Source organism: Octodon degus, unplaced genomic scaffold, assembly GCF_000260255.1.
Source record: "Octodon degus isolate 3935 unplaced genomic scaffold, OctDeg1.0 scaffold00018, whole genome shotgun sequence".
NCBI classification, from domain to species: Eukaryota; Metazoa; Chordata; class Mammalia; order Rodentia; family Octodontidae; genus Octodon; species Octodon degus.
The window spans coordinates 20,699,228-20,722,632 of record NW_004524594.1 but is presented as its reverse complement, the minus strand read 5'-3'; the positions used below and the strand labels follow the sequence as shown (position 1 = coordinate 20,722,632).

At 53.8% G+C, this 23,405-nt stretch overlaps 4 protein-coding genes across 6 annotated transcripts; 1 reads left to right on the top strand and 3 right to left on the bottom strand.

The window, feature by feature from the left end:
• Window positions 1-845: 845 nt before the first annotated feature.
• Ndufv1 (NADH:ubiquinone oxidoreductase core subunit V1) lies at window positions 846-6,102 on the top strand. The gene is made up of 10 exons (XM_004627138.3): window positions 846-1,020; window positions 2,328-2,410; window positions 2,482-2,652; window positions 3,491-3,674; window positions 3,963-4,152; window positions 4,589-4,801; window positions 4,979-5,145; window positions 5,439-5,520; window positions 5,660-5,805; window positions 5,942-6,102. Exons 1-10 carry the CDS (start codon window positions 949-951, stop codon window positions 6,026-6,028), a joined length of 1,395 nt encoding a protein of 464 aa, XP_004627195.1. The 5' UTR covers window positions 846-948; the 3' UTR covers window positions 6,029-6,102.
• A 97-nt stretch (window positions 6,103-6,199) lies between these two features.
• Window positions 6,200-10,042, bottom strand: LOC101560943 (double C2-like domain-containing protein gamma). Its single transcript, XM_004627340.2, has 10 exons — window positions 9,796-10,042; window positions 9,583-9,662; window positions 9,436-9,507; window positions 9,180-9,289; window positions 8,963-9,098; window positions 8,802-8,855; window positions 7,455-7,612; window positions 7,280-7,361; window positions 6,721-6,817; window positions 6,200-6,648 (listed from the first exon to the last, which is right to left on the bottom strand). Exons 1-10 carry the CDS (start codon window positions 10,040-10,042, stop codon window positions 6,518-6,520), a joined length of 1,167 nt encoding a protein of 388 aa, XP_004627397.1. The 3' UTR covers window positions 6,200-6,517.
• Window positions 10,043-13,484: 3,442 nt separating this feature from the next.
• Window positions 13,485-15,492, bottom strand: Nudt8 (nudix hydrolase 8). Its single transcript, XM_023710558.1, has 4 exons — window positions 15,186-15,492; window positions 14,459-14,591; window positions 13,850-13,927; window positions 13,485-13,755 (listed from the first exon to the last, which is right to left on the bottom strand). Exons 1-4 carry the CDS (start codon window positions 15,377-15,379, stop codon window positions 13,528-13,530), a joined length of 633 nt encoding a protein of 210 aa, XP_023566326.1. The 5' UTR covers window positions 15,380-15,492; the 3' UTR covers window positions 13,485-13,527.
• Window positions 15,493-16,393: 901 nt separating this feature from the next.
• On the bottom strand, window positions 16,394-23,399 carry Tbx10 (T-box 10). Of its 3 annotated transcripts, XM_023710556.1 has the most exons (9): window positions 22,795-23,399; window positions 20,101-20,169; window positions 19,744-20,011; window positions 19,564-19,665; window positions 19,048-19,219; window positions 17,970-18,125; window positions 17,684-17,751; window positions 17,379-17,473; window positions 16,394-17,005 (listed from the first exon to the last, which is right to left on the bottom strand). In XM_023710556.1, the coding sequence occupies exons 1-9, from the start codon at window positions 22,799-22,801 to the stop codon at window positions 16,719-16,721; spliced, it is 1,224 nt and encodes a 407-aa protein (XP_023566324.1). In that variant the 5' UTR covers window positions 22,802-23,399; the 3' UTR covers window positions 16,394-16,718. The 3 variants fall into 3 exon arrangements, with proteins under 3 accessions (XP_023566324.1, XP_004627395.2, XP_023566325.1); XM_004627338.3 differs by lacking the exon at window positions 20,101-20,169; XM_023710557.1 differs by lacking the exons at window positions 16,394-17,005; window positions 17,379-17,473 and adding an exon at window positions 17,488-17,582.
• Window positions 23,400-23,405: the final 6 nt, after the last annotated feature.

The following is a 23,405-nucleotide window of genomic DNA, read 5'->3' as shown; positions in this document are numbered from 1 at the left end:
GCCCCTGTTTTTTCTTTAAAGATGGATAATTTTAAGCGTTGGGTTCTCTTAACCTTTGCTATACCAAGTTCTTGCTCTTACTTTCTTAAATTAAGCCAATGTACGGTCTTTCAATATTCTTGAGGAATTTAGGGTGTGATGGGTCTGGAAGGAAACGACCCTAAATTAGCCAAGAGAATGCCTGTGTGGAATCGTCTTGGGTAACTTCGACTGGGTCTCACCAGTTGTAGTCTTTCTAATGGGGCACATTTTAGTTAGAATTTCCCTTGTCTCCTTTCTATTTTTTTCTTCTACCCTACGACATCGGCTGTGTTCACACCACGGAGGGCTCCAGACGCACCTTTCCAGGAAGAACGTCCACAAAGAACCCCTGCTTGCATTCAGATCGTCCCCGCTGTCCGCGCGGCTAATGAGCACTCTTCCCTGGGCACGCAGTGCCCAGGACCCTGGTTGGTAGAGCTCCCAAGGCACAACTGCTTGCGCTACACTCTCATACATATACAGCAGGTGCACACTAAATAGAAAACGTGAGAGAAGTGGAACACACCAGGATGCAGCAAAAGGGAAAGTGCAAGATTTTTTGTTTTTGTTTTGTTCTGTTTTTTTTAACTATAGGTTTGAAAAGTTGATCCCACAGGAGAAAGCCCAGCTCTTGCGCTGGGATTACCTAGAAGGAAACACGCCCTACAACAGCCCACCCCTGGACGGTGGGACTACATCTCCCATAAGCCACAGAGACAGCCAGGCACTTCCGGTCCTGCCCTCCCTTTGCCCTGCCCTGGTGGGCGGGACCGAGAGAAGGGAGGGGTAAGGAGGACTGGATGGACAGCCGGCTCAAAGGCGCGTGATGACGCTTTTCCTGTGCGCCGTCTAGGGTCTCTGTAGCGCCGGTCCCACACCTCCGCGCTGTGAAGGTGACAGCCGGAGGTGACCGGCTAGGCCTCCGCGATGCTCGCAGCACGGCGGCTGCTCGGCGGGTCGCTCCCCGCGCGGGTATCCGTTCGTTTCAGCGGCGACACGGTGAGGCCGGGCTTGGCTCGGGCCTTGGGTGTGTGCGGGCGGGTCTCGCTCTCCGTGGCGCATCCTCGCTACCTTGTCCCTCGGGTCTGTGGTGCCTTCTGCAGAGCCCTCTCTTCTCCCCATCCCCGGCAGGAACGCCAGTGCTCTGCCCTGGTCGTAGAGGGGGAACGGTCCCATCGGAAGGCCGACTGACCTCGGTCCGGATACCTGGCTTATTTTTTAACAGCCTCTCGGCCTAGCAGGAAATCTTGCAGGTTGTGAAGAGTTCTAGTTTCTCATTACTTGCCTGCAGTCTTGAAGGGTGTGACGGGATCATTGCCCGTTTTTGTACATGTATAAAACAACATTGGAAAGAGATGTGTACAGCCTGAGTCCCCTACTAATGCTTTTCCTCCTTACAGTGGTCGAGAAGTGTTTTTGAAGGATGGGAGTCTGGCAGTCAGGTCCTCCTAGCCCCCAGCCGGGTTGCTTTTTGCTAGTGTATGTGGAATTCTAGTCCGTATCTGACGATTTTATCCCAAGTAGATGCCCTCCGTTGCGTTTGTTGCCCAGCCCAGTGAGCCCGCTCCTTTTTTAACTTTACTATTCTTCCTCTCTTCTTTCTTCCTTCTTTCCTTCCTGTTTTTATCAACAAACACAATTGATTTCTTTAGCAGAGTTAATAAGATAATGCCTCGGCCTAACCCAAGTTTTGGTGCAGAAGGCAAATACATGTATATGCCATCACACTGGTCTCTCTGCCATCACATTGGTCTTGGAGAAACGGTGTGATGATGATGCGTTTCTTCAAGTGTGAGTTTTGGCCAGGCCCTGCCCTGAACTCAGATTCCATCTGCACCTTTAATTGTGTGACTTCCATAAATTCCTTTTACTCTGAGCCTCAGTTTCCTTCTCTTTAAAATGACAGAAAATCATTCCTGTCTCAGGGTTATAAAAATGAATATTTTGGTTATAAAATGTTTAGCCCAGTACCCACAGAACAGGAAGTGTGTAAGTGGTGTTAGTAGCTATGATGCTTCAAAGAGGTGTTTTTGTTGTTGCTTTTTTGAGACAGGGTCTCACCATGTAGTTCTGGGTGGCTTTGGACTCACTATGTAGTCCAGCCTGGCCTCGAATTGCAGCAGTACTCCACCAGCCTGGAGTGCTGGGATTGCTACTGCCCGCCCCAAAGAGTTTTGAAGCTTAGGTCTTTGCCTTTTCTGCTGGATAGCCACTTCTAAGTAGGAGGACTCAAGAATCTGTAGTTTCTAGCCCAACTGCTCAAGGCCCCAGAGTTTTCTGGCTTCATAACCCTCTTGTCTCCCCAGACAGCAGCTAAGAAGACCTCATTTGGCTCACTGAAGGATGAGGACCGCATCTTCACCAATCTGTATGGTCGCCATGACTGGAGGTGAGACTGCCCTTGGCCCTGCTGAGTACCATAGAGGTTCTCCCTGGTATTACTGTCCCCATTCTATGCAGGCTGAAAGGCGCCCAGAGTCGAGGTGACTGGTACAAGACAAAGGAGATTCTCCTGAAGGGGCCGGACTGGATTCTGGGTGAGATGAAGACTTCAGGCTTGCGGGGTCGTGGAGGCGCTGGCTTCCCCACTGGCCTCAAGTGGAGCTTCATGAATAAACCCTCAGATGGCAGGTTTGTAGGGGAGAGACTGGGATATGGTTATAGGAGAGACCTTAGGGATGGCCACAGCTTGCCCGGACTTTGGAGCTATTAGAAAGTACAAAATAAATGGGGTGGAAAGATGTTCTTGGGCCATAAGTAGTAGGTGGGGTAGTTCTCTCAGGACTAATTCATGGAAGGCAGGAAGTATAGCAGAATCAATCTAATACAAGATTTTGATTCAGGGAAGCTTAGTTCAAATCCCAACTTTACCTGCTAGTACTTGTTGAGCTTTGGAAATCTCCTGGCCTTTTTAAACCTTAGTTTTTTTGTGTTTTTTTGAGACAGAGGTCTCACTAGTTCGGGCTGGTCTTAAATTCACTGTTATCTTGAGTTCACAGCCATTCTCCTGCGTCGGCCTCCTAAGTACTAGGATTACAGTCATGTGCCACTATACCTGGACTTAAGTTCCCTTTTTGTATGCAATGATACCATGCTGGAATTTAAAAAATAATGCTTATTCAGCTTTTGACCAGTACTTTGATTGGCACACAGAAAATAATAAAAGTTAGCTTCTGTACTCTCCTTTTAACCCCAGAAATGTAGAGGTTGAGGCAGGCTCGAATTAAGAGCAGAATTTGGCTCTCAAGAGAAAACACAGAGATGTTTGCACTCTGAAAATGGATTAAGCAGATTGTTTCCTGTCATTAGTGGTGAGCTAGCAGAGCCCCTGGAAGTATGCTGGGAGGGAAAAGAGGATTGGCTGTTGGAAGAAACATTTTTGAGGCTTCTTCAGGTAGAGCTGGGATAGCATGAGGTTTAAGGGTCAGTCCTGGTGAGACTGGTTTATCTGCCCGGTGGGCCCCCACAGGCCCAAGTATCTGGTGGTGAATGCAGATGAGGGGGAGCCAGGCACCTGCAAGGACCGGGAGATCATGCGCCACGATCCTCACAAGCTGGTGGAAGGCTGCCTAGTAGGGGGCCGGGCCATGGGTGCCCGTGCTGCCTACATCTACATCCGTGGAGAGTTCTACAATGAGGCCTCCAATCTGCAGGTGGGTGGGGTGGGAATAGATAGGCAGAAGGTGTTAGTGTATGTTCCCATGCCCCTTCCCAGTACACCTGTTCTTAGGTGTTTGTGCTGGTCTGTCAGGGGTAGCTGGGAGCATGGTGACCACTCCTTCATACATCCTGAACAGGATTTGGCCCACAAAGCCTCTGGGCTCTCCCTTTATGCTCCAGAGCCTCAGCTTGGGAACCTTTTAAGAGCCGTGTGACTCTGAAATTGTAGGCTGACTCCAGGGGTGGGGAAAAGCTGGGGGACTAACACCCTTGTCCCATAGGTGGCCATCCGAGAGGCCTACGAGGCAGGTCTGATTGGCAAGAATGCCTGTGGGTCTGGCTACGATTTCGATGTGTTTGTGGTGCGTGGGGCTGGGGCCTACATCTGTGGAGAGGAGACAGCACTCATCGAGTCCATTGAGGGCAAGCAGGGCAAACCACGCCTGAAGCCACCCTTCCCTGCTGATGTAGGTGAGACCCTGCCTGACCTAGCCCCACTCCTTCATACAAAGGGACCTGGCCATTATCTCACTGTGTCTTGTGGAACCCTGGCCAGGTCCCTTTGGATGGTCTTGTGGTCTTTCTTAGTGCCATCTGGGCTGAGGTCAGTTAAGAGATGGGAGTGGTGATAAGAAACAGTCCTTGCCAGTGTCACCCGCAGTACCTCAGACCCATATCAGACATGCAAATCCCCTGCCCCAGGCTTTGTGCTCTGCCTCCCTGATCCAGGAGCCAGGGGTGTGATGGTGAATAGGGGGTACAGCTCTTGTAGAATTTTGGGTTCAGCTGGGGGAAGAACGATAAGGACAGAGGTCCTCAGCCATGGGAACAAAACTGAAACAGACCCACCACCAGGAAACCTGCCCCACTTCCCAGGGGTCACAGATCCCTTCTGATTTCCCTGAAGGAGTATTTGGCTGCCCCACTACTGTGGCCAATGTGGAGACTGTGGCTGTGTCCCCCACCATCTGCCGTCGTGGGGGTACCTGGTTTGCCAGCTTTGGCCGAGAACGCAACTCGGGAACCAAACTATTCAACATCTCTGGCCACGTCAACCATCCTTGCACAGTGGAAGAAGAGATGTCTGTGCCCCTGAAGGAGCTGATTGAGAAGCATGCTGGTGAGGCCAGGGGCCAGCGGGGGGGTGGAGGGGCAGGGTCTGAGAAGCGGGGGGCCAGGGTGAGAGGGGCTTGGGAGCTGGGCTACACTTGGGGGCTGACAAAGGTCCTAGCCCAGAACTAAGCAGGTGTGATGGCCCCAGTCCTGACTCCTTTTGGGGATTGACTTGGGGCCCCAGGAGGTGTCATAGGTGGCTGGGACAACCTCCTTGCTGTGATCCCTGGTGGCTCATCCACCCCACTGATACCCAAGTCCGTGTGTGAGACGGTGCTGATGGACTTTGACGCACTGGTGCAGGCACAGACAGGCCTGGGCACAGCCGCAGTGATCGTCATGGACCGCTCGGTAAGGGCTGGCCTCATGTCCTCCCCAGTCCTCTCATGCTAGTCTGTTTGCTGTCCCTCCCTGGGACTCTCTAAAAACCCTTCACTGGGCTCTTGGGTCCCAGTTCCTGCATCCTGACATACCCATGGTATGGGAGAAGAAGAGCACCTTGTGCCTTGTGCAGCAAGGCAGTGTTGGGGCCCAGGAAGGCTGCAGAAGGCCAGAACTGAGCCTGGGCAAGCAGCTGCAGCTGGGCACTGACAGCCAGGTTTCTGTCTGGCCGAGGGCCCCGGCTTACTGCTCCTGTCTCCCAGACCGACATTGTGAAAGCCATCGCCCGTCTCATTGAGTTCTACAAGCATGAGAGCTGTGGCCAGTGCACCCCTTGCCGTGAGGGTAAGCATCTCACATGAGCTGGGGTCTGATTGCCGTGGCTTCATGTGGCCTCCACGCCCATTCTTGTGACTTGTCTCCCCGAGTGCTGTCCTCCATTGTGACTATGGAAGACCAGCAGTCCCTTCTTCTCTGGTTGCAGGTGTGGACTGGATGAACAAGGTGATGGCCCGCTTCGTGAAGGGGGATGCGCGGCCAGCTGAGATCGACTCCTTGTGGGAGATCAGCAAGCAGATAGAGGGCCACACCATTTGTGCTCTAGGTGATGGTGCTGCCTGGCCCGTGCAGGTACTCACTGCCCTGCTGGTAGCCCAGGGTGCAAGTGCACCTAGTGCAGGTGGCACTAGGTGAATGTGCTAAGAGCCCAGGGTATGGGGATTGCTGGTCTCTGCTTCACACTGTGCCTCCTTCTACTCCCTTCCAGGGTCTGATCCGCCACTTTCGGCCAGAGCTTGAAGATCGGATGCAGCGCTTTGCCCAGCAGCACCAAGCCCAGCAGGCTGCCTCCTGAGCCCAGTGCCCTGGACTGTTCTCTTGTATCTATCTGCTGGGATGTTGGCATTAAAGCAAATGCCCTACTCTCTTGTTGCTTGTTGGTGACTTTGCCCTTCAGCCAGCCACCCCCTCTCCACTCCTCATGGAGGCCTGTTACCAGACATGATTGTGTCCCCCCTCCTTTTGTGTAGGAGTCAGGGTGGCATGGAAGGTGGGAGGGCTGGGCCTGGCCCAGCTAAGGTTTCTGCAGGGTGGGAGACAACAGGCAGGTCTGCTCTGTGAAGTGGCAGCCAGGAAGACAACACATGGCCAGAGAGAAGATAGGCTGGGGTCTGGTCAGAAGGATTAACTTTATTTTGGCTTCATGATTTGGAGCAGGTGAAGGTAAAACTTGGGGATAGGAAAGGTAAAAGATGGGCATAGCAACTGGGGCAGCCCAGGTGCTCCTGCAGCTCCAGGGTCATCCTCACCGCCATGAGGGGAGGCTGCAAGCCCAGTCCTATGGTTAGTCGCCAAGCTGGGGGGCCACACCGTCCAGCGGGTGCCACAGCTCCAGCCGGTGGTCACTGCGACCCAGGCACTCACGCCAGTGGTGCAGGCGCTCTCCACTAGCCTGGCTGCTCAGCTGCACGCCACCTGCAGGAGGAACAGGTCAGGAGCCAGTAGGCGCCCAAGGAGCTCCCCCAAGCACCTTGCATTCTGACTCACCAATAAAGTCATCAGCTGTCCCCAGGTCATAGTCCCACACAGACACCAGCAGCACTGCCTTGGCCAGCTCCTCACGAGGGCCTGCATAGAAGAATTCCTGCAGGAGAGGACAGGAAGGAGAATCTGGTTTCTCACGAATTCCAGCCTTTTGCCTCATGCCTCTCGAAGCGACGTGGGTCACCAGCAGCTCTACTAGAGCCAGCCTAGAAAATTTGGCCAGCGCTCTCTTGCCATGTCTGTGTGAACCAACATGGTCTGATCTGGAAATACGGGCTGAATATGTGCTGCTAGTGTTTCTGTCAGTACATGACGGATATCGGCTTCATCTAGTTGGATTAAGTGATCTTTCTTTGATGGATTATCCAGGCCATACACATGCTCAATGAAAGAGACCATGCAGACCCTTTGTACATAAAAAAAAATCGAAAGTAGGCTCAGGGGCTGGAGAGACAGCTCAGTGGAATAAGCACTTCCCTGGCAAGTGCAAGGGCTTGAGTTCAATCCCCGGTTCTGCAAAAAAAAAAAAAAAAGGCCCAGGCACAGGCCATGCTTGGCTTACCTCATTGAACTCAGGATTCAAAGTCTTCCTCCGAACACTCGTCTTGTATTTAGATTTCTTGCCTGAGTTTGGATGCAGGAAACTGGTAGGGGAAATGAATGGAGGAAGTATGGCCCTGGAGAGGTGAGGGCCTACCACCTTGCTCTCACTGCCCGCCTGTCCACTCTCTACTCACAGGCGGACAAAAGGGTCCGAGTAGCCATTAGCATCCATGGGAGCCAGATGGGCACAGCGCAGCACGCCCACCAGCAGACCACCCCGCTGGGAAGTGTAGCATAAGGACAGCAGGATGCGCCCACGCTCCTCCCCAGCCTTCTCTGCCTCCACTTCCTCCTGTAAGTATAGGCTGTGGTCAGCCCCATCCAGCCCAACCTCCATCCTATGTCCAGGCCCCAAATAGGAGCCAGCTCAAGCTGGCTGAAGAGATAGCTGGGCAAAGATGTAATTACCCCAGCTACTCCTGGATTGGCTGTATCTTCAAAGGTCTGAGAAAGGGAGGGGCTTATTGGTCAGTTGAGTATGTCTTTGTCATGGAGGGAAGGGGAAGTACTGTGCTACAAGTATGTCAGGCCCATCCATAGTGGCCTCCAACATGCCCAGAACCACTCCTTCAGGGCAGCCCAGTTGCCATGGAAGCAACTCTATGAGACTGTTCTCTGCCCAGGGGCCCAAGGATAAGTAGTTCTCTTCACCTTCAGCACTCACACTGTCTTTGCCCTTGCTGTTCTGGAAGCCAAATTCTGAATGTTCTTTGCTACACTCTGAGACACTTGTGTTCCCAACTCAAAATGCCTGGACAGTGTGTGCCTCTTCTCCCACGCTTAGTGGAGAGCTGGACTGCAAGGCCCAGCCACCTTGTCACAGGCAGTTCTCAGGAGCAGCTGCATGCAGTGTGGCATGGTGCAAGGCAACAGGGATGAGGTTTGTGTCGCAGGATGTTCAGTGATGTCCACCACCCACTGGGACTTCACAGGCCTGATGTAGCTAATTGGCAGCTGCGGCGACTTAGCTCCACTAGGAGGCGGGCACCAGACCCTCTGTTCACAGAGCCAGTGGAGGAGGACCTGCCCTTCCTGGGTGCACAAACCTTGTGGCCAGGTGTTTGGTTTCAGGTAGTATGGGAGAAACCCTGTAGTCACGTTCAGTGCCTCTCAGCTGCTCTAGGACACCCGGCCTGGCCCGCTTATTCTCTCCTTCCAGCCTTTCATCTCGGGCCGCAGTCAGATACCACCCTCAGTCTCTGCCTCAAGGTTGCTACATCACTGCTGGTTTTTCACAGGAATCCCTGTTGGCATGCTGCCCTAGCAAGGTAGTCACAGTCCCCCTGTTCAGCCGTTAGGGCCTTGATCATTTCTGGGGTCTAGGAGGACTCAGAGCCCATGGAAAACGTGGCCCCAAATTCTTCAAGTCCACCTGGGTCTGGACCCCTGACCAGCCCATCTGTGTCCTGCCGGATGTAGTTCAGCCTGGGCTGTCAAGGCCTGCCACCCCAACCCCTGCTCAGCCCAGCAGGCCTACCTACCTCCTCATACAGGGACATGCCACGGGCTGTGTCCAGGCTCTTGGGCCTCTTAGTCTGAAAAAAGCAGAGCAGGTTGTCACCTCAGCCATACACTGCCCAGTGCAGCTGCCCTCCTCCCCTCTGGGTGCATGACAAGGTTCCATCCACATAGCCCCACTTACCAGCCTGCGCTTCTCCAGACAGATGTCAAAACTCCTGGCTCGGTTGGGCACCAGCTTCCTCAGGGGCACCCGGAGCTCCCCCAGAGGAGGTGCCCGCCGGCGTCGCCGAAGCCTTGGGTCCTCACACACACACAACCTAATGTTGCCCAGGTTACACTTGGCCATACAAGCCCCATTCCCCAGCCCAGTCACCCCAGTCGCCCTGTCTGATTCTCACCGAAGGGTCTTGCGCCCAGCATCTTGGCGGGTGAAGCCATGATAGGTGAGTGTCTCCTCCCAGACAGGTTCCCTCGTGCCCCGAACAGTGCGGGTCCGAAGCTGGCTGGCCTGGGGGCCAAGCAGGGGTGGGTGTCAGCCACTGCACCTTCTTCCTTTTCTGCCTTTCAATCCCATCAACTGAGATCCAGGTCCTGAGGATGGGGACAAAGCAGGGACCCAAAGGGCAGCTACAAGGGCCTGGGGCTTGACCTTACCTTGCTGGCCCCTGGAAGCAGATTGGCTTTGACATACGTGTCCACGGAGCCTGTAGCTGGTGGCTTGAGGCCCTGGGAACAGACAGTGGATGTGAAATAGGCCTCTGGTCCACATCTGGGTTCCAGGGTTCCCCAACCCCTCCTCACCTTGGCCCTATGGGCTGTGCAATGCAGGGCACTGTTGTCCGCATCAAAGAGAAGCGTGAATTCAAGGGTCCCCAGGGCAGCTAAGGACAGGTGACAGGCACAGTCAGTCCTGGCCTTGGCTGACCTGGCCCCCATGGGAGAGTGCCTGCCTAGTCCCTCTAGGCAAGCCTTTGCCCTATCCAGGGATGACCCCTTGCCCTCTCCTCTACTCACTGCTGTCATCGGAGTCTGCCTCTGGCTCCTGGTCGAGCTGCAGCTGGGGTATGGAGCAGTTGGCTGTGGCTGTAGCTGGGAGCAAGTCGGGGGTACAACGCACAGGCTCGGCAAAGGGGTAGAAGTGTGGAAAGTAGTCAGAGATGAGATGGATGGGCCGGATGGGGCCCGGGCTCACGTCGATGGCCATATGCTCCTGCATGCTCACCCGTGGCCGCCGCCAGCCCTCTGGCGCAGTGTCCTCCATGGGGGCTCAGACATGGGGCCAAGGGCTTAGGGAATTCTGCAGCCCACGTGGACTAGGGTCAGGGCCACCATACCCAGCCACCAAGACAGAACACAGAGGCATCACAGGGATCACCTGGAAGTCCTAGGAAAGAGATCCCAAGGTCAAGGCAGGCCGGGCTGGGGCTCTAGTCTGGAAGGTGGGGCAGATGTGTGTGGGACCTGGAATCCAGAGTCCACGCTTGGCTCCTCACCCATTGAGCACCACTGGCTTGGTCCGCTGCCACTGGTGCAGTCGCTGAGGGGATCTGAAGGGTGTGATAGGCAGCAGGAATGTGCACAGAATCTGGAGCTTGCACCTTCCCATCTCACCTTCAGCAGCCCCTCCTGCCTCTGCCCCTCCATTCACACACTGTCAGAAGTAGTTATTTTTACCACCATCATGTGGTTCTGCACCCAGGTGAGGAGGCTGGGGGGGCCAGAGGTGAGAAAAGGGGTGGGGTGGCTGTCTGGAAGTGAAGGGTAAATGGGAGGAGGAGGTAGAGGTATGTGGGGAGGGAGCAAGGTGGAGGAAGTTGGGGTGCTGGGGTGCAAGTTGGGAGGAAGGGAGGGGCACATGGGAATTGGTGGGTGCGGGAAGGAGTGGGTACAGGGAGGAGGGCCCTGAAATCTAGTCCCCCTTGAGGTGCAAGAACATTTCAGCACCCCTCTACCCCTCTCCTGGCTTGGAGTACAATCCCAACCATGCTCAAGGGTTGTCCCCTGTTTCCTCACCTAGGAGGGTCTCCTTGACCTCATCCTGGCCCTCATTTTGTGGGGCCTCCCCTCCCTCCATGTTGTTCTTCTTGCCTTCAGCTCCCCAGACCTTGCCCACCGTGCCTGCTGCCTGGACTGGTCTCTTACCTGGTTCTTCCACCTCTGGCACCAGGTCACCCCTGCAATGGACCTCAGCCAGCTTCAACTCCTCATCTCCCTTTCCCCTTTCTCTCCCTGGCTTTCTTGTATTTTGAACTTTTTAATTGAGAAATAGTAATTGTAGATGTTCATGGAGTACAATGTGATATTTTTAACATAAGTGTGCATTATAAAAATACTAAATCAAGCTAACAAATATAACCAATGCCTTGACTACTTACTGCTTAGGGGTTAAGAACATTTTTTTTTTTTAGTACTAGGGATTGAGTCTAGGGTCTTTGAACTGTGCTATATCCCTAGCTTTAAAAAAAAAAAAAACATGGTCTTGATAAATTGCTAAGTTGCCCAGGTTGGGCCCAGACTTGCGGTCCTCTTGTCTCAGCCTCCCAGGGTGCTAGGATCACAGACGTGCACCACCATGCCTAATTTAAAATTATTTTGATAGTGTGTTATTATTAACTATGACAGCCATGCTGCGCACGGGTCACTAAAGTTCATTCCTCCTATAACTAAAACTTTGTGCCCTTTAACTATTTGCTTTTCCCAGTCTCCCCACTTTGGTAACCACTTTTCTAGGAGTTCAGCTTTCTTAGACCCCACATAAAAACAGAGTCATATTTGTCTTGCCTGGCTTGTTTCACTAAGTGTGTTTTCTTCCAACTTCATTCATGTTGTTGCAAATAAAAGAATCTCTTACCAAGGCTGAATAATATTCCATTGCGTGTATAGCCCATACTTTCATTATCAGCTGATGGACTCAGAGGCTGATTCCACATCTTGGCTTGAGAATAATGCTGAAGCAATAAATAAGAGAGTGCAGATATCTTTCTTACATACCCATTTCTGTTCCTTTCAGTATTTACCCAGAAGTGGGATTGCTGGATCACATAGTAGTACTTTAGTTTTTTAAGGACCCTCCATACTGTTTTCAAAAAAATGGACCAAATTTACATTCCCACCAACAGTGTATAGGGATTTTTCTGGTCTTGACATGCTCCTGACACTTCATCTTTTTACTTATTTTGTAATGTGAGGAACAGGTCCTAGGGCCTCATGTACCCTAGACACGCACTCTACCTCTTTTATCTTTATGAATTATTTTTCTACGGGTGTGAGGTAAAAAATCTCATGATTTTGATTTGCATTTCCCTAATAATTAGGTATTAAGCATTTTTTCCTATATCTGTTGGCCATCTGTATGTCTCCTTTTGGGAAATGTCTAGTCAGCTCCTTTGCCCATTTTAAAATAGGTTGCTTTCTCACTATTGAGTTCCTTATATAATTTGGACATTAGTCCCTAACTGGACATATGCCTTTGCTATTTCCTCCCAATATGGACTTTGCTTCTTCACTGTTGTTTCCTTTGCTGTGTGGGGTTTTTGTTGTTGTTCATTTGGTTGTTTATAAAATGCAATCCCATATTTCTTATTTTCTTGCCTGCACTTATAGGAACTTATAAAAGAAACCATTACCCATACCAATATCTGGAACATTTCCTCTATGGTTTCTTCTACTAGTTTTGCTATTTCAGGTATTATACTGAAGTTTGTAATGTAGTTTGTAGATCAGTCCAGGAGGTTCACCCTCTTCCCCAGGTCTGTACCCAAGGCCCTGCCAATGTAACCTAAATTCAGCAGGCTACATAATGATCTCAGGAAAGTGCATGTGACTACAGCTGCTAATAGAGCACAATTCTGGGTTAGACTGCCTGGTGAAGAGAAGCTGCTTCCCCTTGCCGGATGGTGGTGCTGTGCCATTCTAGAGCCGTGGCCCTTTCTGGACTAAAGATAACCTCCTTGAGAGTGAAACCAGCACAGTAGGAAAGGAGCAGCGCTGAGCCCCTGGGCTAGCCATGCCTGAAGCTACCCATCTCTGGGTCTGTGATGACCATTCCTCAGATAAGGCTAGCTGGTGGGTGGAGTTCTCTATTACTTGTCCTGGATGATACTGCCCAAGAAATCTCCTATCACTATGTCAAGGTTGATCATCACCCTTAAACTGTCTCGTAACTGATGTGTAATTCCACTATTATTTGTGATTTATTAGTGTACAGTCAAACCATTATCGGTGTGACCCGGTCTAAGTTCTCCCCAGACTGAGCACCCCTGCCTCTGGAGGGCAGGGTGGCATCTGCCTGGTGCTGACACTGTGGCATGCATCGTGCGGCATCTGGGGAGTGCTTGCACTGGACTCGTCTCTGGATCCCAGAGCCCAGCCCGGGGGGCAGCTAGGCACATGGAGAAAATGGGAGAAGCAGATGGAGACCTGTGCAGTGCAGCAATGAGCAGCTGGCCTTCCAAGCCAGAGAGGCCCAGTTCAAATTCCAGCTGGGGTGCTCTACAACAAGGACTCTGTCCCCCTGAGCTCCAGCCTTATCAGTCAGGAATCTCACAAAGCTGTTGAGAGTGAAATGAAATGACTCCAAGTACCTGACACCTAGGAAGTGTCCCTGCTGTGCAAAACAGTGAAAATTGATGGAAATGTCCCACCAGAGGCCTCAGGTTCTGCTTCAAGTCAGGGCTTCTGTACAGAAGATACAGGAGCCCAGAGTAACCAAAAACACTTTATTCAGTCCTGGAGGGCAAGTCACTTTCAGTCACTGGATAGCCAAGATCTGACCAGGTAAGGTCGGTAGGTGTCAGGGGCTAGCAGTTGTAGGGTGAATTCGGTGATGACAGCAGTAAGTCCCCAGACACGGTGTGGTCCATGCAGGAAAACAGGCAGTGTGTAGCTGAAGTGGCCATGCTGGCAAAAGTGGGTATAACCCTGATTCTGCGTCTGCAGCAGGTGTGCCAAGGGCAGCACAAATACCTCTTCCACCTGTGGGCAGGGGGCAGAGACAAGGTAGAAAGAAGACCAGCCTCTGTATCCTTCCCCAGTGGGTCAGCCCACTTTCCTGGGGTACCCCATTCACCTCATCGGGATTGGGTCTGAGGCTCTGCAGATCCAGCTGGCCCACACTGGCAAGCACTGGAGCCACAGTGGCCTTTGTCTGGGGTGAGAGGAGGGTAGGCAGTCAGGCATGGCGGCTGCAGCTGGACTTTGGGCTGCTACGGGGAGTCTGCAAGGAAGACCCTACTTGCCATCCAGAGGCTTTCAGTTCACCAGCCCCTGATCTTGTCCTCAGCTCATCCATGCTGACTGACTCAGGGTCCCAAATACACTAAGCCTCTGCAGATGGATGCCCCCACTTGGGACCCCCTGCCCTTCCCCTTATTGCCCTAAAATCTCCCATTTTTCATGCAAGCCCAGGATCAATCCCTGCCTACCCTGTGAAGCTTTCCTCCATCCCTGTTCCAAGCTGAGCAGCGCTGGCTCTCCCCCTCCCCTGGAGCCTACCTCTACTTGTTCCCTCCCCTAGTCGCTGCCAGTGGATGAAGAACTGACTGGGAGGCAGGTGCTAGGGCACTGTGCCACACTCTGAGACTATAGCAATCTTTGACTCCTTGCCTCTGAGGTTCTAGTTCCCAACCCAGGGACGGTGCAGGGTGAGGGGAGGGTGGCCGGGGGCCTGGCGGCTCACCTGGTCATACACAGGCCTCATGACCCCCCACACATGCTCCTTGGGCACGGCTAGGCCCAGCTCCTCCTGCGTCTCCCGCAGAGCTGTGTGCACCACATCCTGGTCAGCAGGGTCACGCTTGCCGCCTGGGAAACTGAATGGGCACAGGGAGTGTGGTCCTTGGGCTCTTGAAGAGGTGGCGGTGTGAGCCGTGCCAGAAGGCTAGCGACCTGCCTAAGCATCAGCCTTTGCCACTCGTGTGCTGTGAGGCCTGGAAGAAGCTAAGTGGAAGGGCCGGTTCACTTTCCTGAGCAATATGGTAAGGAAGAGACCCTGGGCACTGTAGGATATAAGGGTCTGGCAGCCGGCGCAAAATCCTGGGGCTCAGATGCCCCACTGGAAGGTGCTGACGGCTGATCCTACGGTGTCAATTAGCCAAGGCGGCCCCAAGTTTGTCCTGGGATCTGGACTTGACTCTATAGCAGTCGGTAGGGGGCGGCATCTTGGCTTTTCAGAGGGTGAAACAGCTCAGAAAGAGGAGTACCAAGCAGCCCGACTCTGCGAGCCGGGACATCGTGCTCGCGTAGGGCCACCGGCGAGGAGAGCCAAGGGTTCCTCAGGCCTCGCCGCAGCCGCGCGCTGTCAGGTTCTCCCCAGACCCACTTTACAGAGACCGAAACCGAGGCTCGGAGGGGCTAAGTGCCTTTCCCAAGGTCCCTGGCGTCTCCGGGGCTCAGAGCCGGTGTACCTGACGTCCCCTTTGTGCCTCCCGGCCAGGCGACTGGAGCGCAGCGTATACAGCAGCGCCGGGACGCCGCGCACGAAGCACAACGGCACGAGCACCGCGGCCGCCGCGGGCCGAGCGCGGAATCGGGCCGTGGTCTCTGTCAACAGCTGCCGGCAGCGACGCTCGCCCTCCGCGGACAGGGAGTCGAGCAGCATGTCTGCGCGGCGGGGACACCGAGGACACCGGCCGGGGAGCGAGGGGCGGAGCCGGGCCGCGCTGGCCCGAGAGCCTGAGACTCTCGACTAGCTCCCCGGGGTGGGGTGAGGGGCCTGCGGACCGCGAGAGGGCAGGGCCTCGCGTGCAGCCGGAAGGAGCCGGAGCCGTGGCGGGAGCACCACTGAAGGCTGCGAGGGGCCGGAACCAGGCGTTACCCGGCGCTGCCTAAGCCGGAAAGTTTTCTCCTAAGGACCGGGGCGTGGCCTCGCAACTTGGCGGGGCGTAGCCGGAAGGAGCAGGCTAAGGCTCAGGCCGAGGCTTGGCTTTCCGGGAGCCTATCTGGTCCGTATCTCGGAGGGTCGGTTACCAGTACTCCCTGACCCTCTCACCAGATGTGGCCTGGCACCAGATGAGGCCTGTCGACTGGGCTCAGTCCTTCTGACCGCCAGGTTCGGGAATTAGGATACCTGGCACCCTCGCCCCACGAGTGCCCGTCCTTCGCTTGAGAGTTCCATAGGAAGAGCTCCTGGATGTGCAGAACCCGAAGAGTCGAGCTGCTGGGCGGCACGCGCTGCCCCCAGAACACTCCAGCCACGGGCTGCCCAGACCTGTTCTCTGCTTGCCGGAGTCTTGATCAGATCCTCAAATCCTTAGCCTCATTCCTACCCTGTGGTCACTGCCTGTTGTGGTTCTGCACCCTTTGAGAACCAGATGGCCCCAGCCTTGCTCAAAGCGCTTGAACGTGGAATGGCATATGTCATTCGCCATACTTTGCAGTGTGATTTTGAACACGTTGTGTGCCTCTTTGGGCCAGTTTCAAATCTCATCTGGGCACACAAAGTGAGAACCCCATCATCCCTTGTAGGGTTTAGTTCTGTGCTGTTTGGCTGGTGTCACCTTTATTGTAACTGGGTTCCCAGGAATGTGGAAACCACTGGACAGCTTCGTGATGAATACAGAGCTGGTTTGGAGACTCAGGTCTAGGAATTCCTGAGGATACAAGTGCTCTGATGACTCATGCCAAATGGTTTAATTTTGAGGACAAGGGAAAAGTATAACTGGATTTGGAAGAGTCGCACCCAAGGCAGGAGGGGAAGGATTCTTAGTTGCTGGGGTGGGAGGTAAGAGGCCTGGTTCCAATCCTGGCACTGCTCCAGCATGGCCAACACTGGGCAGGTAGCCTCCTTCTGAGGCTTCTAACTGCTCTGCTTTCCTTGAGAGGAGCCTGCAGAGCAGGGGTTGGGAAGGTGCAGAGGCTGATTCACAGGGGCTGTGGGGAATAAGGGGTGGGGGCTGGCAGTTGTCCAGAGTAGGAGGGCTTCCCCAGGGCTTCTACCATCACTGAGAGTCTTGCCCAGGCCCCAAGCACATGGTGGTGGACAGTAACCCCAGCCCAGTTGAGAGGGTCAAGCCTCCCTGGTTTCCATCAGCCCGGATGTTGGGGATGGAGTACGGTGCTGATCGGGTCCTTGGGATTCCAAGGTGGCTTGGGGCTCCAGGGTATGGGGCCTGGTAAGTGAGGGGCCTATAGGTAGCTTGGGGTAGGAGGGCCTCAGGAGGAGGCAGCAGCTGTTGATGGAACCGGGCAGGGGTCCTGGAGGTGGAGGCTGAAGTTTTGTTGAGGTCTGAGGGAGAAAATGGTCCAAGTGGCTCCCAGGCCATGTCCTCAGCCCTCCTCCCAGCCTTGCTCCGTCTCCTTCCCTGCCACCGTGGTCCTGAGTTGCCTGTCTTGGCCTAGCTTAGCCTTTGCCCTTGTTTTCTTCTCTGTCTAGAACTTCTTCCCCTCCCCCTTCCAAACTCTTCCCAGTCTTCAACGCTTAGCTGGGAAACCAACTGTCTCCTCCAAGCAGCCCACCTGGCACCCCCCACTTTGCTCTTGGCCCCTGGTCCCTGTCTTGTTCTCTTTCCACTGAGCCTCATATTGTCCTAGGAATCGCTGCCTCCTTAACTTGCTGAAGGCACTGTGGCTGTGCCCGCTGCGTCTGGGCGGGGCCTTACCTTTGTCCTGCTCTTGAGGGCGCTTCAGCAGGCAGGCACTGAGGCTGCTGTGACTCCGGGTTGGGATATGGAGCAGGGGCCGTGGAGTAACAGGCCTGAAGATGGGACAAGCAGGAAGCAGGGCAGAGTCAAGGTGAAGAACTCAGGCCGGGGGTATCGGTCAGTCAGATGGTAGGACCCCAGGACAAGGCAGAGGGTGTGCTCCTATAACAGGGTCAGGGGTTGAGGGCTTAATAAATGTTTGGGGTAGAGATGGGAGGCTGGAGTTAGGGCGGCTGAATGGAACATTGGAGGCCAAACAGTACCAGGAATCCGGGTCACTCTCTCTGAAGCCCTTGGCAAAAGGGTTGCTGGCGATTTTCAGCTGGGTTATCTATAGAGAGAAAGCAGTTATAGGCTGGTACTGAGCCAGTGAAGGATTATGGGGCCCAGAGTCAGCTACTCTGTCCCCTTGGAACCCAGGAACTCTGGAGCCAGAGGACAGGAAGGCAGGATAATGCTGGAGGTAGATGCCTGGGGTGATAGGCAAGTGGCCGAAAAGCCCCAGGCCTCAGTCTCCACCCTTGTGAAAATTGCCCTCACCAGACCCACCCGGTGGTTCTGATAGGCTGTCACGGCTGTGAACTGGGTCTCAGTGAAGATGAAGGACTTGAAGTTCTCCTGAGCGTAGCGCTCGCTGTCCTTGCGAGGGTCCACGAAGACCACATGGAAGCGCGGCTGGTAGCGGTGCATGGAGTTGAGAATGATCTGTGGGAGGGGTGGAGCTGTGTTCAGGGGACGGGGCCATTGCAAACCCGGTGAACTCGTCTGAGCCCCTCTGTGCTTGAGTGGTTTTGCCTACTGTCATCCCATAATCCACCTCTCAGCTTTACCATTGGAACTGTCCAGAATCTGACCACTGCCCCATCACTGCCTCCATACCACCCAGACACTATCACCTTTCTCGAGTTCTTCAGCTCTACTCTGACTGACCTCCCTACCTCCACCTCATCCGTGTGCTCATTCAGCCTTAGCAGAGCACATCATAGGACTCCCCTGGTTTACGAAAGGAAAAATCTGTCAACCTTGGGCGACAAGCCTTGCCTGATCAGCCCTTCATGCTGTAATACAGCCACAGGGAGCCTCCTTATGGTTCCTCCAGCCTCAGGGCCTTTGCACTTGCTGTCTCCTGCGCCTGGAGCAGCTCACCCTCTCACATGCATAGATTTCCTCTCTTCCTCACTTCCTCGAGTCTCAGTTCAAATATTTCCTCATCTTCCTGTTTCCCACTCCCCTGGATCCCATTTCTGTTTGTTACTATCTGTGACTGAATTTAGTATCTCTTGGGCTTCTACCTTTCTATCTACCTTGACCCCAGCTGTGAGCCTGGCAAAGGCAGGAATTTATGTGACAGAGAATTCACAGGGCTGTGTTCTAGCATCTACAGTCCTGGCCTGTGCTTTCTTCCCTGGGAGAAAGTTTCCCAACCCCCGCCCACTGCCCACCTGCCTGGACAGTTTTGTGTGCCAGCCAACCCCAGCCAAGAGAGCTTGACCAGCAGCATTGGGCAGGGCTACTGGATGCTAAGACCACTGGGCACCGTGGAAGGCAAGGCCAGCTAGACCTTATCACCATCAGGGCCCAGTGCTCCACCTCAGCTCAGCCCCTCCCACTGTGGCCCGGGCCTCACATGGCCATTGTCGTCCAGGAGGTTGTTGGTCAGCTTGAGCTTGTCAAAGGACACGATCTGACGCATCCATTGGGCACCCTTGGCCGGTGAGTCAGGGTGGAAATGCACGCGGCCAGGTGTGGCCGGGTCAGCCTTGCCCGCCACCAACCAGGCTGAGCTGTGGAAGGCGTACCTGAGAGCAGAGGGAGGTGTTGAGGGCTGTCCCCACCCACACCAAGCTCCGCCACTACTGCTGGGCAAAGGGGCTGCCATTCTAGCACTGCCCACCTGGCCTGGAGGCCATCTTGCAGAGGAAGAGCCAAGCCTCAAATAATACTTCCAACTGAGTTTCCTACAGCATCCCTGGCTGGTAGGAGTCAAGATAACCCTGGCTATTCTGAGCTAGACCACTCTGCCTGTCCCAGCCTAGCCCATTACCCTGAGTTGGGTTTTTCTTGCCAGTAGCTGTGGCCCCATGGATCTAATTCCTGTTCTCAGAGCCCCAGATCTTCACCCACCACTCCAGCTAGCCCAGACCTGTATCTCTTGTCATCCAGTGGGATGAAGTCCATGAGCAGGGCATAGTCTGCCAGCGTGTCCATGCCCAGAATCTTCACCTGGAAGGTGGGGAACATTCTCCTGCAGGAGGGAGGTGCTCAGTAGCCCGGAAGTGACCCTAGCCCTGGCCCCTTCCCTGCCCCACTTCCCATGCCATACCTGCCCGCCTTGGTGACAATCATCTCGGTGCCCAGCTGGTTGAATTCCTCCCAAAGAGGCTTCATCTCCAGCTGAACTGTCACACCAGACACGCGTGGGTTCTTGGGGCTCTGGCTGGGGGTCTCAGCCATGGCTTGGGCCTCTGAGGAGCTGGTGCAGGGACCTGATAGGAACGGTGTCCCCACTGGGGGCTCCCAGCTGGAGCTGCTCACAGGTAGAGAGTAGGTCTCTGAGGAGGCGAGCACACCGAGGCCAGTAGACAGGAAGGCTGGGGAGAGAGGAGGTAGTGTGTGCCCCACTGCCTTGCTCACCCTGGTCATCTCCTAGGCAGCCCTCATCCTCAGGTTGTCCCCATACCCCTTTTCCTCTGGGAAGCCCTCCCTGCCTGCCAGTCCTGTGTTCCCAGGTTCCCCCAGTCAGCATCCCCTGGTGATATTAAGGTTCGCTTCAGACTTTTCCCCAGAAGCTTTTCCCCTGCTCCCCAGGGGAATTCTTGAGTCATCCTGAGGCTATGTGGCCTCAGGCAAATTGTTTTACTTCCTGGAGCCTCAGTTTCCACACCTGTTGCAAGGGGTCCTCAAGACCTACTTAGCAGAGCCAATATTCATGAGGGCATGAGACCTGGGGCACATCGGCCCTTCATAGATGACACCTGTTACAGGCAATGCTTGTGTGAGGCTGCAGGGAGTGGGAAGGGGCCACTCTCCAAGTTCCATGGAGCCCCCCTGCTCCTGGTGCTGCTTAAGGTGAGCTCAATTGAAGGGAGACCTGCCCAGACCTTGGAAACATGCCCGATCCCGCCTCCAGAAGCCTAACAGCTTTAATTCCCCTCTTCACTCTTCCCTACAGATCCTGTCTTGATATGCAGCCGGGACACTCTGGGCAAAAGCTTTGCAACCCTCTAGACCACAGTCAGAATCAAGACGATGGTTGTCTAGAGAAGAAAAGAAGAGGGGCTGGGGAGATGGCTCAGTTGAATAAGCACTTCCCTGGCAAGCGCAAGGGCCTGAGTTCAAGCCCTGGCTCCACAAAAAAAAAAGAAGAAGAAGAAGAAAAAAAAGAAGAAGAAGAAGAAGAAGAAGAAGAAAAATTCCAACAAATTAACAAATGGTAAGGATGCGGAGAACTTGGAACCTTTAATGTGCTGTTGGGGGAAATGCAAAATGGTGGGGCTGCTGTAGAAGATGGTACAGCAATCCCTTGAAACATGAAAAGCAGTTAGGCAAGTGGTTTCAAGGGAGATTGAGGCAGGAGGGTGGAAAGTTCGAGGCTAGCCTGGGCAACCAAGTGACTTAGTCCCTGTCTAAAACCTTTTTTTTTTTTTTTAAATAAATGAAAATGCTGGAGATGTATCTCCATAGTAGAGTGGACCTGGGTTTGATCCCTGATACTGAAGAAAAAAAAGATTACCATAGGATTCGACAGTTCTACTTTTGAGTCTACACCCAAAAGAGATTGAAAGTAGGAACTGAAACAAAGATATTTATACACCCCCTGCTCAGAGCAGTGTTATTTGCAAAAGCCAAGATGTTGAAGCAACCTGTGTTCATGGACAGATGAATGGATAAATAATGTCTGAGGTGCAGATATTCAGTGGAATATTATTCATCCTTAAAAGGAAGGACATTCTGACATGGGACATGGAGGGGTCAGGAAATCATTTTGATAAGTGAAAAAAGGTTGGGCTGGGGGTGTAGCTCAGTGGCTTGGAGCCTGTCTGGCAAACATGAGCTCCTGAGTTCAATTCCTGGTACTAAAAAAAGATGAAAAAATTCAAACACAAAAGGGCGGGTCTTGTAGTATTCTTCTCAGAAAGGACACTCAGGTCACAGAAGCTGAGAAGTAGGAGGAAATGGAGAGTTGCTCAGTAGATAAAGTTTCAATTGCACAATATATAAAATATTCTGGAGAGGACCACACAGTAGTGTGGATGTACTCAATGCCCCTAAGCTACAAGTCTAAAAATGGTTACAATGGTAGATTTTGTTACATATATTTTACCACAACTTGAAATTTTAAAAGGTAAAAGAACTGAAAACTAGAAGTATTAGCTCAAAATGCCCCATAAGGAATTGAGGACTTCGTGGGACACAGAACCCAGAAGTCGGGGAACAAGGTTTGTATTTCCAGCAGTCCTGGGCTCAGTGGCTGTGAGGCATTTACATGATCATAAAATCATGGTCATCCCTGAGCAGAGAGGGGAGATCAGATGTTGGGCAGGTAGCTGAACTGGCAGATGGAGGGTGGAGGGAGATTCCTGGGAGCCACCGTACCAGGAGGTACCAGGAGGCAGTTCTGGGCCAGAGCTGGCACTTAATAGATGCCTGCTGAGTTTGTGGGGTCCAAGGTTTAGGGCCATGTCCTCAGCAGTGCTGAGACCTATGGGTAAGCAGTGGCACCTGATGGAGACCCCTGTGGTCTGAAGAGGGCAGGCAGTGTCAGGTCTAAGACTCTGGCGTAGGATGGCTGGATGGGCTGACGCCCTCACCACCCACAGCCACCTGCTCGGCTGCCTATGCCAGCCAAAGCAGAAGGGCTCATAGCTTCTCCTGGTCTGGGATCTGTGCAAGTGGTTTCTGGTCCCAAGTCCTCTAAAAGGGGTCACCTTTTGCCAGTCTAGTCTGTATTTCACCCCTCAGCACTTTCAAGAACTCTGGGAAGGGGACTGTTCGACTGTTCTCTGCTTGAAACCTCTGAAAGCCAAGACAGAGCTGACAATTTTCAGGGAAATGGAGCACCCGGTCTGGAAGGGAAGTTATAGGATTCTTGCCCAGCGCCCATTGCGATGCTCAAGTGGCTGAGGCCAGACAGGGCAAGGAATAGGTCCAAGTGTACTCACGCCCAATTCGGCTCTTATCTCCCAAAAGTGGCACGGTTCCTCTGCCTCTTGGTACTCCCATTATTGCACCTGGGAGACTTCAAGCCCTTCTGAGACCACGGCACGGGGAGCCCCTGCCCCACCCTCTTGCCTATGTTGTAGTACCCCCTCCTCCCCACCCATCCTGGAGTCTGAGCTCATCCATGAGGCTGCCTCTGCTGCCCGTACCATACCTGCCATGGGGACAGGATGTCCACCTCCTTGAGAAAACCTCTCAGCCGGGCCAGGGGTACAGCTGCCACTCAAGGGGCCCTGTCTGCCACAAGGGGTGGCCAGGTACTCTTGGTCTGCTTATCCTCAGCACCTGGGTTCAGCTCAGGCAAGCATGGTCGGTCCTCGGTCTCTGCAGGACTGTCTTTCCCTCTACGATCGTCCTTTGTCCATGTCCCCTGGCTGAGGTTCAGCCACCTGAGTGGGGTACCCGGTCTTCACAGGTGAGATCCTGGCTTTGGGGTATGCTGGGCCTTTCTTCAAACCATCTTCAGACTGCGATGTCTGAGCCTGGGCTAAGAGCTGGGTTGGTCCAGCTCTGGGGCGGGCCCATGCAGAAGGGGGGCAGGTGGGAAGATTCTGACGTTTCAAAGCCCCTCTCTCCCTCCTTGTTTCCCTTCCCAGCTTCTTCTCTTCCCAGCTGAGAGCCCCCCAGCTATTTCTGATCAATGGGCCCAGGCACAGGAGGGGGTGGGGTCCCCATCTTGAGAACAAGCTGCGTGTCCACAGGGGCCCAGGCCTGGCTGGCTGAAGGGGCTGGGGCTAACGAAGCCTTAGGGAGATTGGGAGGCAG